Raw genomic sequence first — 13,920 nt, 5'->3', positions numbered from 1 at the left:
CATGCTAATCCATGCCCCCCAGTGCCTCTTCCTTGATATGGATATGTGCGTGTGCTTAGCCGCCCCTCTTGATGAGCGCAAGCTTCCCTGTGTCAAAAGCCCCGATTCTCTCCAAAGAATAATTTTCCTTGTACTTACCTCCCTAACGTGTAAGACTTGATTTGAAAAGATACTTACCTCCACCATATGCTATTTTTCTTTAAACAATTTGCATTTCAAAGTGAATATGGCATTTATATCTGAATGAGCATCAGTATGTTGCCTGAACTGATCTCAAAGAGTGTGAAAAAGATGCTGCTTTTCTATTGAACGAGGATGTTTTCATCCCCCAAATGACATCAAAGGCAGACTCCCTCTTTTAAGCTATAGGCTTAGTACATTAAAAATAGCCTGCTCAGATTTGAAAAAAAAATACTCGGCAATGATGTCTTTTCACAGCATTCAAGTACACATTCATCAACCATCATCCCTTTGGATACATTTTCATCACCTAGCCAGTTTCCATCTACCTTCACAAACAGGATGTAACTTTACCACGGAGTTTAACTAATGGGAGGGGGGAAAACATAATCCTTGGCTTTAGGTTACTGATTAAAAGAAGAACGAAACAATTAATTGCTTCGATTATTGGGGAGAAGATCATGAATTTCCACACATGCCCGGTGAAGATGAGAAGGCTGAAAGGCTTCTATGAGCACCAAGACAGAAGCGGACATAGTGGAATCCAAACTCTTAAAACCCAAGCCCAAACTGCGGCTATCAGAATAAGATGGAAAAGAGCCACTCAGTACTGCGGCCTTCACTCAAGAAGCAGCTAGAAAACAGGTCTCTGGTCCAGGCTCCCAACGCTGACACAGGGCATGTGGGAAAACAGGCTCGTGAAATCACCGTTGGACAACAGAGGCTATTCCAACGGTCACATCACTTTAAAGTAGGCCTTCGCCATCTGCTCTGTCCTCTAATTACAAGCCCGGAAAGAATATAATTCACAACACTACCATAAAACGTGAGGATACGAATGACTTAAGTGCCAGTGAGAGGGCCTGCTTGCTCCAATATTTGCACTGGAAAGCTGCCCTTTTTTTGGCAACCAGAATTTCCGTCTAAGTGGACTAGGACTGTTTTTTCTAAGGACACATTCAGCATCTTTTCTTCAGGCGCAGGAGCCCCCGGCCCTGCATGCTATAGTTCCGGTTGTGTAGAAATCCAACATGCTCGTGACTTGGACAGGAAGCTGGGATTGTTTGCTACAGTGTACATCTTTCTGTTGCTATCCTTTCCATATTGTGTTTCTCAGAGAAAGAAAAGCTGGTCTAGACCTCAGTGCAGTGGAACGTATCTGATTACTAAATTCTCAGGACGACTACATTCCAAATTCAAAAGCCTAGAACTAGGGAGTTGAGTTGTCCCCTAAAATGTGCAAACAGCTATTCCTAGTCTGATTTCTCTCTAGCTGTGATGCCTAAGAAAAATAACAAAAGCCTACATTACTGCACACATTCCTTAAATCCCATTTTGCTAAATGAGTGCTGCAAGTGAAGTCCATCAGTGTCACACAAATAGGTGAGCATTTTATTGAACACATGCAGGTGCTTTCCTCAGCTACTGCCACAGAAAAGATAGTTTATGTTCTACATCGTTTCCAAAAAATCATGGTGTATGTGTGTGGGTGTGAGTGTGACAGTCAGAAGACAATTAGGGGGAGTCAGCTCCCCGTGTGGGTCCCAGCTTGTTAGGATTTGTGGTAAGTACCTTGACCTGCGGAGCCATCCTGCTGGCTCTGTTACACATCTTTGGCATGAACTGTTTTTCCACACTGTCACATAATCAACACAATCATCCTTTAATTCTCAGAGCCTAACTTCAGCTTGTTGATTCAATGTAGGCAGCTGGCATTGCCTACCTCTTGGTCGTTCTTGCTGTTTCTTCAGTTTCCCACGGCTTTAAACAATACTGTGAAAGACAACTTACAGTTTTGGGCTTTCCTAGGGTGACTCCTCAGGAGGGTTAGGGCTGGGGTGAGCAGTGTATATCTTTCTGATTCCCACTGCAGGTAATTTTCTTAATCCCCATTTCCCCAAAGAGGACTGGCCAATATTAGAACAGCGCAGTCCACATTGTGTGAGACAGATAAAAAAATACAGGATGTGATAATGATGGCAAGAAGGAATAAAACAGTCAAATCATGCAAGGCACCCTGCTACCAGCCATGCCGCCTCTGAAGACTTCAAAAGTTGGGAATCAGGGGCTGGAGAGATGGCTCAGTGGTTAAGAGCACTGGCTGCTGTTCCAGAGGTCCTGAGTTCAATGCCCAGCACCCACATGTCAGAACCATTTATAGTGAGATCTGATGCTCTGTTCCATCATGCACATGTACATGCAGCCTAAAGCTCGCCTCTACATAAATAAATATATTAAAAAAAGAGTTGGGAATCTCATCAACAGTGGGTTCCTCTCTCCTCTGTAGTTCAGTTACCTACTTCTCAGTGAAAGTTTCAAAAGGGCTAATTCTTTAATAGGGATCTGTGTGTGCTCCATGTTGGTCTGGTGACAGTCTCCTAGTCCCTGATGATGCCCAGGCTTGATCTGGGGCCGAAGTTGGCTTCCCATGAGCTCACCCGATGATATCACTGAACCCATTGGCCATTAAGGTACAGCTTATAAAATGGGAGAGGAGGGGGAAGGAACACATGTGTGGGACACAAGGAGCAACGAGGACTGCTTCCTAGCAGTGGGCAACTGTGAGTAAGAGAGCAGAAAAACTGCCAGCGTCTCACGGCTAGTGGCTAGCCTTCCTCAGGATGGAGACAACAGAGCATTGGGCACATCTCAAAAGATGGTGCTGAGCCTCCCAGAGGGTGAGTTCCCACCTAAGTGATTCGTTTTAGAAATAAATTTAGACAGGTAATCCCAAGGCAAAGCCTCCCACCCTCCAACCCCCAGCAACGCCACTCAGAGTTCAACATTTCAAGCCCTTCTTTTTTTGCCAGTTTTCACCTGCTAATAGAGCACTTAGTGGAAAAATCCAGAGGCTGTTTAAGGGAAACTATCAGGAAGCTCGCTCGGCTCCAACCCACTTCCCGGGCAAGTAACACCAGAATGTACACGCAGGGATGGAATCATTCCACAAAAGATATTAAAACCTGGACTTTTTTTTTTTTCGTAAACCAATACCATATAGTCATATTCAGAAAATCAGTTTTACAAAACTTTCTATAGTATTCATACCTGATCCTTCCAAAGAACCAAATGTTCAGTCTAATTTGTCCCTTCCGCCCAAAAAAAAGGTGCTCTTTAAAAATTTTGGCTTACATGTTTGCGCACCATGCATGTAATGCCTGCAGCAGCCAGAAGAGGGCGTAAGAACCCCCGGAACTTGTGAGCTGCCATGTATGAATGCTGGGAACCAAATTCTGGGTCCTCTTCTTAAGCCCTGCGCCATCTCTCCAGTGCCCTTTACAGTATTCTTTTTATTCCACGTGATCAGTGCAACAGGTGTTTTTCTGCACAACATATACTTTGATTTCACAGTCGTGATTTGATGAGAGCTGGCTAGTGTCCCTCTGAGGGAAGAGGCCACGGTTATACAAGACAGGACTTTACTGACAGTTCAAGTTGCTTTACCTTGAGAGGTGCCTACCATTACCCCCGTCCCTCCCCCCTTCTTATAAAGCACATCTCACACGAAAAGACAACACAAATGTCATGGAGCAGTAAGAAATACTTGAGGTTCGTGTTAGCACAGGAATTACAACATCCGTGTTTTCCCCCCATGCTCTGTATGTATTTCAGAAAGATAAAACTGTCTGCATGATGGGTCAATAGAAAGCAATCAGCCAGGAGGTTGGGAGATGGTGAAATGTGGGGATGACTTTGCCTGACAGTCCTGTGCCAGTATGGCAGGGCAGGAAGACTGAATATCAACTCCTGCTGAGCTTCTCTCTCGCCAATTCTGAGGTCTGCTAACTGCTGTTTTCCTAGAAGGCTGCTGGGTCAGCAACTGGGATCATGGCTCCTGCCTGCCCCAGGCTCTTCTCACTGAACCCACACTTTTAAGATTAAAAACTTTCCAGGGCCACTTTCATATATTTGCAGGCTCCCAGGTTATCACAGAAACATGTAGTTTAGGGTCACAACATCCCTTGTACACCCTGCATGGAAATCCCATAGAATTGGGTTGCTTTGTCAGAACATTCACAAAATAACACTTTACTGACAGTTCAAGTTTCCGGAAAAGGCCTCCCTAAATTGAAAGCATATTCTTATTTCCTTTTGAATTGCACTTCCAATGGTCTACAACAGCATATATCACTCAGAAAACCAAAAAGAAAAAAGAAAAAAAGAAAAAAACAACAAAACAAAACAGCTGGAAGATGACAACTGGAGGACGAAAAGAAGCAATGGCCTCTGTTCCAAAGGATGCGCTGATGCTTCCAACAACGCAAGCACCAATCTGCCTGAAGCTCAAGGCTCTGCCTCCCGATTTCAGATTTCAGTAAGACCTGGAAACCTCAGTCTGAGAACCCTCACCAAACAAATTATTTTTGCCAAAAATTAATTAGTAAATAACCACCACAACGTTCTCTAATAGCTCTGGCTCGCAGAAGCAAGTATCATATCATAACTAGTAATTTTTTTTAAGGAAAGCAGTTCTCAACCAATAGCTTCGGGTGACAACTGCTCTTCTATTTTCCTAAAGGTGTTTGGCAGAGGTGCCCATTTCCATCAGAGGGTGGAGCGTTGTACCCAAAGTCCAAAGCACAGGAAATTCTGGGTGAGCAATGAGGGCCAGGAGAGGCCGAGCTTGAGGTCCTCGTCATGGCGCCATTCTACAAACAAGCAGGGGGCCCGCGGACCCGCGCTGCCCACCCATACGCTGGAGTTATTAAAATGTTTTCTAGACCATTTGAAACTAAACAAAGAAAAACTTTGTCTCTCTGACACAACAACGGATCTCATTTGGACGCTGTGTTATTATTTTTTTCTTTAATAGCTATTACCACTGTAACAGCAGCTTAGCGATTCCGTCTGCAGTGTGAGCAGTTTTGATAAACAGCCTCTGCGGGCCACACAACGGGGATAATGTATCCTTAAGTACCGCCAATGAGCTGCCATTCTGCACAGCCAATTACTTCTGTGCGTCTGTCACTCAAAGGAAAAATGACTGAGCCCATTAGATCAAACCTTTGTCACTGTTCCTAATGCACTCTTAGGCCTCATTAATCTCCGGGAGCAGCAACAGAGCCGCCGGTGCCTCACCGCCTCCCCCGAACAGGCCCACGTGAAGCCTCTCATGTCTCCCCCAAGTGCGCGCGTTAATCAAGCTCTCCTTATTGCCCCGGTCCCTGTCACGGCGGAGAGCGCTCCCTCTTAAATGCTCTCATTATGACCCATCCTTAGAGCCGGCTAAGTGGAAAAAAAGAGAGAGGGAGCGAGGGAGGAAGAGGACAGGAGAGAAAGAGGAGAGAGCAAGTCCAATCCCATTAATATTCATGACAATAATTAGTATTCTAGGTCACTGAATATTCATGCTATTAGTTTGGTTTTTTATGGGTTTGCTGGATGTCCTGATTGCTGAAGTGTGGAGAAAACAGCATGGTTGAGACTGTAGATGTCAACGGCAGTTCAATACTCAAAACACATTCTCCATCTGCCCTCCCCCAACCGTACTCGGAGCATCAGCTCAGCCCTCCTGCAGGCTGGCCTGCCTCCAACTGCTGGAGACCTCAAGTAGGGGAGGCGGAGGAAAAGGAGTAAGGGCTCCTCTTAGAGGGGTCGAGGTGCCAACCTGGGTAGGGTGAAGAAAAAAAAAAGACCATAATTGCAGAAACCCAACAAAGACATATGGCAATGGGGACAGCTGTGGTCCCAGAACAAAGATGTCGCAGCCAGAAGTCATGGACAAATTGATGACAGGGCAGAGAACAAGGGAGAGGCCTCCACGGAGATCATAAAAGTGCCAAAGAACACGTTCCGGGCCACCTAGCACTGCTACGTCAGTGAGGTGTTGGTGAGGAGCAGCCAGAGATGCCATCTGTCCTCTACCAGGCATTTTGTAAGGCCAACTCAGAAGTATCGGCCACCCCTCCCCCACCCAAACTAGTACCAAAGACAGGACTCTTGAAGTCCCAGAGGTCAAGAGCACAGAGGCTAGAGTCAGGAAAGCTGAGGTGCAGAGACACACCCACCCACGAGGGCCTGGGCTGGGGTTCGGGGCCTGGGCTGGGGTTCGGGGCCTGGGCTGGGGTTCAGTTTTATATTTCTGATTTCAGAGTGGCTACTCTCGGCCATAAACTTTTCTACTTTCTAAGGAAACATCAAATAACCCCCAAGGCTGATCACAGTTTTGTCACATGTACCTAGATTTGCAAAACCAGGCTGGCTAAAACTCATTAAAATATGCAAGGATATTACAACTCTCTCTTTGGAAGGATTTTAGAAATTAAAGTCAGGGAGACTCTCAAAATGCAACTTCTGGTAAATTCCCCGTTTCCATGGCAACTCAGGGACACTCCTACAAGCTCCCTTGTTGAGTAACAGAACTGAAGCTTCAACTGGGCATCCTGAAGGGAGCCATCTCAGGAGGGAGAGATGTGCCATGGAAGGGATTTCAGCCAGATCTGAAAATATATTTTTTCCCCTGGATGCTTCCCATTTTATCATTTATTTATTTTTGCTGAAGTAGATACTTAATTTTTTTTTCAAAAACCTATTCAGGCAGAAATATTCTGTGTCTCCACATGTAGCCAACCAATGTCTTTTTAAAAATTATTATTTCTGTTCTTTTTTTGTTGTTTCTTGTTTTGCTTTCTTTTGTTTTTTCCAGACAGGGTTTCTCTGTATAGCCCTGGGTATCCTGGAACTTGATTTGTAGGCTGGCCTCAAACTCACAGAGATCTGCCTGCCTCTTCCTCCATAAGTGCTGGAATTACAGGCGTGTGCCACAGCACCCGACTTTATTTCTATTCTTATTGGCCAGCAAAAGTGAAGCTCTGAATAGGCTTCTAGAGGTCAGGATGATTTGTTCTGAGAAGAGAGCTCTCACAGTGTCAGTCCGGCAGCATTCTGATTCTGCACTGCTCTTACACGTCTATAACCGCTCAGGACTGCTCTCCTAACTCAGCATCTTTTAGGGTGTGTGTGTGTGTGTTTGCAAAATTTTCACTTCCATCCAACTCAGTGTTTGACTCTCAGATGGCCCTGATCAATGGCAGAGGTTTTCTTCAATAGTATCTTTACCAAAATTGTCTTTACTCATACTTATTTCCAGATGATGATTTTTTAAAACTTTTTTTTACACTCATTTATTGCATGTGTAGGGAGGTCAGAGGACAACCTGTGGGAGTTGGTTCTCTCTTTCCATCCTTTGTATTCTGGGTATTGTACTCAGGTCACCAGGCACGGTGGCGAGTGTCTTAACCTGCTGAGCTATCACACCAGCCCTAATTATTTACTTAGTTGAGATGAGGTTTCTTGTATTCCAGCCTGTCCTCAAGGTTACAGTGTAGTCAAGGGTGGCCTAGAACTTCTGATTTTCCTGCCTCCGCCTCTCAAGTCCTGGGTTATATGTATGTACCACGACATCCTGCTTATGTGGTGATGTGGTGCTGTGGATCAAACTCTGGGCACTGTGCAATAGACAGGCATGCTACCAGCTGAGCTACAACCCTGGAAGTATATGAGAAATGAGAGGAAAACAAACAACATGAGGAACAGAAGGTGCATGAGGTAGGCAGCCACCATGACAATGCTTTTTTTCCCCCTTTTCCCAAGGCCTTGGCAAAAGCAGACATTATCTCAGCACTTGTGGAGGCAGAAGCAGGTGGATCTCTGTGAGTTTGAGGCCAGCCTGATCTACAAAGCAAGTCCAGGACAGCCAAGGCTACATAGAGAAACCCTGTCTGGAAAAACCAAACCAGGCAAACAAAACCAAAAAACAAACCAAAAAACAGCCAGGATCAAACAGAGAGACATTGTGTCAAAAAACACCAATCAAGTGAACAACAGCACTAAAACTGGTTATGACCTTGCCAGCAGCAGATGTCCCCCTCAGAACCGACTGACAGTTACAATGATAGCACGGTGCTTATCTCCTGACTCTCTGAGCTCTCTAACTCGGTGGGCACCTAGAGGGAGAGCCCTGAGCAGCTCTCTCACCCTGTCTTCAGAGCAATGATCAAGGCCAGGCATATACAGGCCAATTAACCGGTGAGGGCCAAACATACAGGAGGAAACAATGCATGTGACTCACAGACTGTACGGGGACACCAGGATGGCTCAGAACAGAGTCAGGCACTGAGGCAGGGAACCGGGGAATGCATTCTCGGAGTCATGAGACCTATCCTGTAGCTGATTCAACTAACACGACTTTGATTACTTGGCTGAATACGAAAAATTAAAAACTAGGGGCTTTCTTCTGTGGAACTACTGAGATCACGTAGGAGAATTCCCTGAAGAAAGATCAGCACAGTGAACTGAAGATTTTGAAGATGTAATGGATTAACAAACCCTCTAGGATCTGAATGAAGAAAACCACTCAATGTCCTGAGGGTATAAAATACACCTGAAGAAATCAGAAAGAGTAACTTGCCCCACACCTCCGCCCCCTACAATTAAAGCAACACAGCTCAGTGGGACAATGCCTGTCTGCCTAGCACACACAAAGCCCTGGCTTCTACATCCATCACCACTGCACAGACTAGGTGTGGTGGTGACACATGCCTATAATCCCAGCACCTGAGAGGCAGAGACACGAGGATCAGCAGTTCAAGCTCATGCTCAGCTATGTACCGAGATCCAGGCTAGTTTAGGTTACAAGACACCCTGTCTCATAAAACCCAAAATGAACGAGTAAATAAATGCCAACCAATACGGGATTATTATGTTTGTTTTTTTCAAACACTCTGAGGGTCAGGAATAACAGCTTGGGAGAAGTGGAGGTATAGGCCGGGTGCTGAGGCGTCACACTGCCACACGAAACCAGGTCCAGGCAGGACACAGGTGGCAGGACTGCAGCATAAGACCTCCCACAGAGAACAGCGGAGGAGGAGGATCGAACACCTGGAAAGTGCATTTCATCCGGACTTAGTCGTACACAGAGGAGACGCAGAATTAACGAAGATCATTCAACAGAAAGGACAGGTGGCTGTGCGAACAGACAATTTGCTTATATTTCCTATCACATATAGTGGATCCAAACAAATCATATGTGAATTATTACTTAATAATACTTTTTATAGGGAGGATTTAATAAAACAATAATAAAACTTGGAAATACATTTTTATCAGCTGTGAACAGGATCTAGACTAGCAAAGGATCTTTGAATAGCTTAATGTAGAAACCATAGACGCTTGAGTCACAATTTGAACACACAGGAAAGAAGAAAACAGTATGTGTAAAGAAGACCATAAAAAGTAGAACTATTATATTTAAAAATTTATACATATTATAAAATACCAATATCCTCAATAAACAAAGAGCTTTCCCATATCAATGAGAAAAAGAACCTATTAAAATGCATGCATATGAGACACGTAAGTTAACCACAAGAGCTATCCATGGGTAACCAACCCATGAGGCACTTGGATTCCCAGCTGATGGAAGAGACACAGCATGGGGTATTTTCATCCTGTCGATTCTGAAAATAAAAGTGCCAGGCGGGTGCTTTATAGAAAATACTTTTAGAGGTTATTTTGGAGATACACACCAAGAACCTGACAGCTGAGCCTCACGACTCATGGATGCCAGGGGTGAGTCTTATGTGCTCACCCAGGTCAGCCTCACAGCAGTTTCGTCAGAGGAGGAAAACCAAGTAACAAAGGAATCACCAAGGGAAGCCAACACCCCCACCTACCCTACCCCAGACTCTCAAAACACTCACACAGTAGAAGTCAAGGGTGTCCTCCAAGTATCATGCTTAATTATTTGGCAAATAACTATTTTTAGCTCAAAGTCCAGCACAAGTTCACTCTTCATGGTGCCATTCCTCATACTAGAGTGTTTTATGAATAACAATTTCAAACATAGGGAACTCACCTTCTAGAGTATAATTTAGAGTCTGAGCTTAAACCCAGCAAATGTGCTGATTCCTTAAGCAAAAGAGAAATGTGTCATTTTAGATTAATGTCCAGGTGTAAAACGTTAACTTGGAATGAAAAGTGTCACAACCTCGTGTTGAAGCAGCGGTCTCTTCCAGAACTGGAACCATCGGCCAGCCATATGACCTAGGGACCAGACTGGCAAATACCTGGGCGTGTGGTGTGAGGTCTTACCAACTCACTCTTACTGGAAAAAAAGTGACATCATCCATACGCCTACTGAGGAAGCCCTATTGCCCAAGTATGACTGTGACCCTGAGGCACCGTGACTAATGTCACACCACTACTTCACTGTCCAAGCTGACATCTCCAGAGCAAAGAAAATCAACCAGGCGGCCTTGCAGATTAGAATGGAGGACTGGAAAGACCCCTTGTCATAGACTGGAGGGACGTGACCATGCAGACGGGTCTTACTCATGTCTCTGGCCCTCAATCTGCCTAATAGGAAGGCTTTTCCTATGAATGAAACCAGTGACAACACATAGCTCCCGTCCTTAGAGAGTAAGCCTTGGAGAGATCCAATGTATGGTCATTTACACTTTTTTTTTTAAATTTTGTTTCCCACTTAGAGAGAAACATTTTGTTGTATTTGGGACTAGTGTCATACAACACCCAAGAACTCAAGTCTTAAGACAAGGGTCCAAAGAAATCTTAATTTTATGCACTGTTTCTTGAACTCAGCACTACTCTTTCCTTATGCACGTTTCCAGCAGGTTCCTGTCCCTCTTACCCGAGCCTTAAGTCCCGCCCTCCTTCCTGTCTCAGCAATCCCAGCCCCTCCACAGCTGCTGCCCTGGACTTCCTGTCTTATCCCCAACCACAAAATTAAGAGTGTCTGCGGTTAGGTGCTTGGCTTTATAGCCTGTGTCTCTGGGTTCAGGAGCATGGGGAACACCACAAAATTAGCAAGTGACGTCAGTCAGCCACCTAATGCACACAGACTGCTAATCACAAGGGACAAATACCTGTTACTTTTGTCAATTTAAAAATAACTTTCAAAGTATTACAGTACCTTGAAATTTATCTAACAGGCGTTCTGAATCTTTTCAGGAAACTTCGACATAAAGGTTTGTTAAAAAGGGACATCGGCAAATGCTTGCAGCCATGAATGTGTAGCAGGTGGATGCAGCATGACGAGTTAGCTGCCAGGTGACTGCTATGTACAGGCATTCTGGAGGCCAGAGGCTCCAAGGCCACAGTGCAAAATTAGCCACTGATAAACACTGCATGACGAAATCAAAGGGAGGTGTTACGTAACAACGCATGGAGGCTGATTTTCTGTTATTCTAGTTTTTCTTCTTCCTGGGGCATCATTTTCCTCCCTTCCCACCTGATGGAAACCTCATCGACGTTTTGGGAGTGAGGGGAATAGGTCAGGGAGGGCTGCAGAGCAACAACTTCACCTTTCTGAAAGGAGCTGGTCCCTCCCTTCGGAAAAGCCAATTTTCAGTTTGATTACTAACTGCCCGAGATGGTATCCTCTTTGCCCCTCTCCTGACTCTCTTATTTTTGTAAACACAGGTTGGTGGCCTGGACAAGACCTGTTGTATTGACTTGCCCAACACCACAAGGTACCAAGAGGCACTGTGTGGGGCAGCCTGCATTTGGACTCTTTCGCGTCGCCCTGCTTTCACCAGCCAGGGCCATTCATCCCTCTGTGTAGTTGACCACGCCATCTTTAAAAGCACCAGTGTTTGAGAAGTGAGAAGCATAGTGTTCCAAGCAACCAGTATGCGTGCTGGCCTCTCCAGCAGAGTAAACCCGAGAAGAATGGACCAAGTGGGAGGAGGGACTTTTTGTTAGTGGAAACAAAGAACCTTCCTGAAGAGACTACATGCTAAGAGAGAACTCCAGCGCTTTACCTGGCTTCTCTAGAAGCAATCGCACAGAGGCCAAAATGGCTGCCAAACACCTACAAAGACGATTCGGTGAAAACAAATAACGCCACACACAGGTCTGTGTATGTTGGCTCAGAGATTCCTCCAGTTTTAAATGTGTAGCTCCCAGGCATCCTTCCTGTACACCTGATTTCTCTATCTCTGAATGACCTCGGCTGATCCACGTATGAAATTGCTCTCAACAAGCATCCTGAGGACTCCTTAAGTTTGTGTGGCTGTGGCTTGCCTGCTGCCACTCACAGAAGAAAGGCCCGGAGGAAGCGTGGTTTCAGGCCTGCCCGAGGCTACACCATCTACCTGCAGCAGTACCTGGCTCCTCGGGTGCGCCGGAGGCCGTGAGCTTACCTGAATTTGGTGAGATGTGTAAACTGCTCATGTCCTTGGCCAGGCCGTTGGTTTTGGGACTGGAGATGGGCGCGCAGGCCGACGTGGCTCGGGGTGGCCTCTTCCCCGGCACTTTCACAGTGGTTCTCAGGAGGTCTATCTCTTTGCCGTGGACATTCTGCATGTAATCCTGTGTGAATGTTAAACACCCAGGAGAGGTTAGAGAGAAGGTGGGCTACAGTGGGACCCAAGACCCCTATTGATAAGAGCTGTAATCCTGTGACTGGCACTTTTCATTTGCCAGGTGTGGGGGACATAATTCTTTTTGAAACCCAGGCTCGGTATCTATGTCCTGACCTAACCTAGGGAGTGGGGAGGAGAAACAACCAGCACAGATTCTGAACTCCTGCTTCCTGGATGTCGAGGAACCAGGGCTTGTGCTCTGGGTTCAGAGCATTATTCCATGGAGGTAAGCAGAAGATTCATGACAACAGTGTCCAAAATTTAAGGGTGAATCTAAGTTGTGTTAACTAGCTTCCTATCAACTTGACGTGACCTAAACCGATCTGAAAGGAAGAAACTTCAATTGGGAAGATGCTTCCATAAGACCTGGCTGTAAGGTATTGTCTTAGTGATGGAAGAGGAAGGGCCCTGTCCATTGTGGGTCGGGCTACCCCTGGACGGGTGGTCCTTGGTTCCATAAGAAAGCAGGATGAGCAAGTCAGAGGAAGTAAGCCAGCAAGCAGCACTCCTCTGCTTCAGTTCCTGCCTCCAGGTTCCTGTCCTGACTTCCTTCAATGATGGGCCACAATGTGGAAGTATAAGCCAAATAAACTCTTTCCTCCCTAACTTGCTTTTGCTCATGCCTTTTTGTCAGAGCAAGAGAAACCCTAACAAGGACAAAAGGACTGGAGGTGACTAGGAACTGAGGAACCTGCAGCAACATCAACGACACATCGGCAGTGGACGCTAACAAGAATGTGCATATTTCCCTACTAACACCAGAAGCAACACCCACAAATTCTCACCAACATGATGGTTTAATTGTGGGTTGAGAGAGGCGACACCAACAAACATGCGCGACTGTATGGGAAATAGGGGCCACACGTCCTCAACCCTGCACCAAGGACTGCAGGTAACCGAGGAAGGCAAAGCAGGAGAGCTGACCTCTCCCGGGAAGGGCACACCAGCTGTCTGGTCAGGGCCAAACGCTCAGCCCCGAAAAGACACACAGCTGACATTACACAGACAGAGGGCATCAGATCCCATCACAGATGGTCATGAGCCACCATCTGATTGCTGGAATTGGACTCAGGGCCTCTGGAAGAGCAGACAGTGCTCTTGACCACATGAGCCATATGTACAGACTGAGACATAAAAGTTTTTATTTGGCTCAGGGAGGAGGCAGAAACAGGCAGATCTCTGTGAGTTTGAGGCCAGCCTGGTCTACAAAGCAAGTCCAGGCAAGGCTACGGAGAAACCTTGTCTTGAAAAACCAAAAGGGGGAAAAAAAGGTTTTATTTGGAGATATGTATGTATATATAAATACATATATGTATGCAGCAACAAGGATGAACACAGAGGCCATGATTTGAAGGAG

At 45.7% G+C, this 13,920-nt stretch overlaps 1 protein-coding gene across 13 annotated transcripts in view; it reads right to left on the bottom strand.

Annotated features, from left to right (window-relative positions):
• Agap1 (ArfGAP with GTPase domain, ankyrin repeat and PH domain 1) overlaps window positions 1-13,920 on the bottom strand; it is a 435,843-nt gene that overhangs the window by 142,915 nt on the left and 279,008 nt on the right. For all 13 annotated transcript variants that reach the window (XM_021650398.2, XM_021650399.2, XM_021650400.2 and 10 more), the window contains one exon: window positions 12,342-12,510. In XM_021650398.2, the coding sequence (XP_021506073.1) occupies window positions 12,342-12,510 (169 nt within the window). The remainder of the gene's footprint in view (window positions 1-12,341; window positions 12,511-13,920) is intronic.

The sequence above is a fragment of the Meriones unguiculatus genome, chromosome 15, assembly GCF_030254825.1.
Source record: "Meriones unguiculatus strain TT.TT164.6M chromosome 15, Bangor_MerUng_6.1, whole genome shotgun sequence".
NCBI lineage: Eukaryota > Metazoa > Chordata > Mammalia > Rodentia > Muridae > Meriones > Meriones unguiculatus.
The sequence above is the reverse complement of the archived record's forward strand: the minus strand, read 5'-3'. Positions and strand labels throughout refer to the sequence as shown.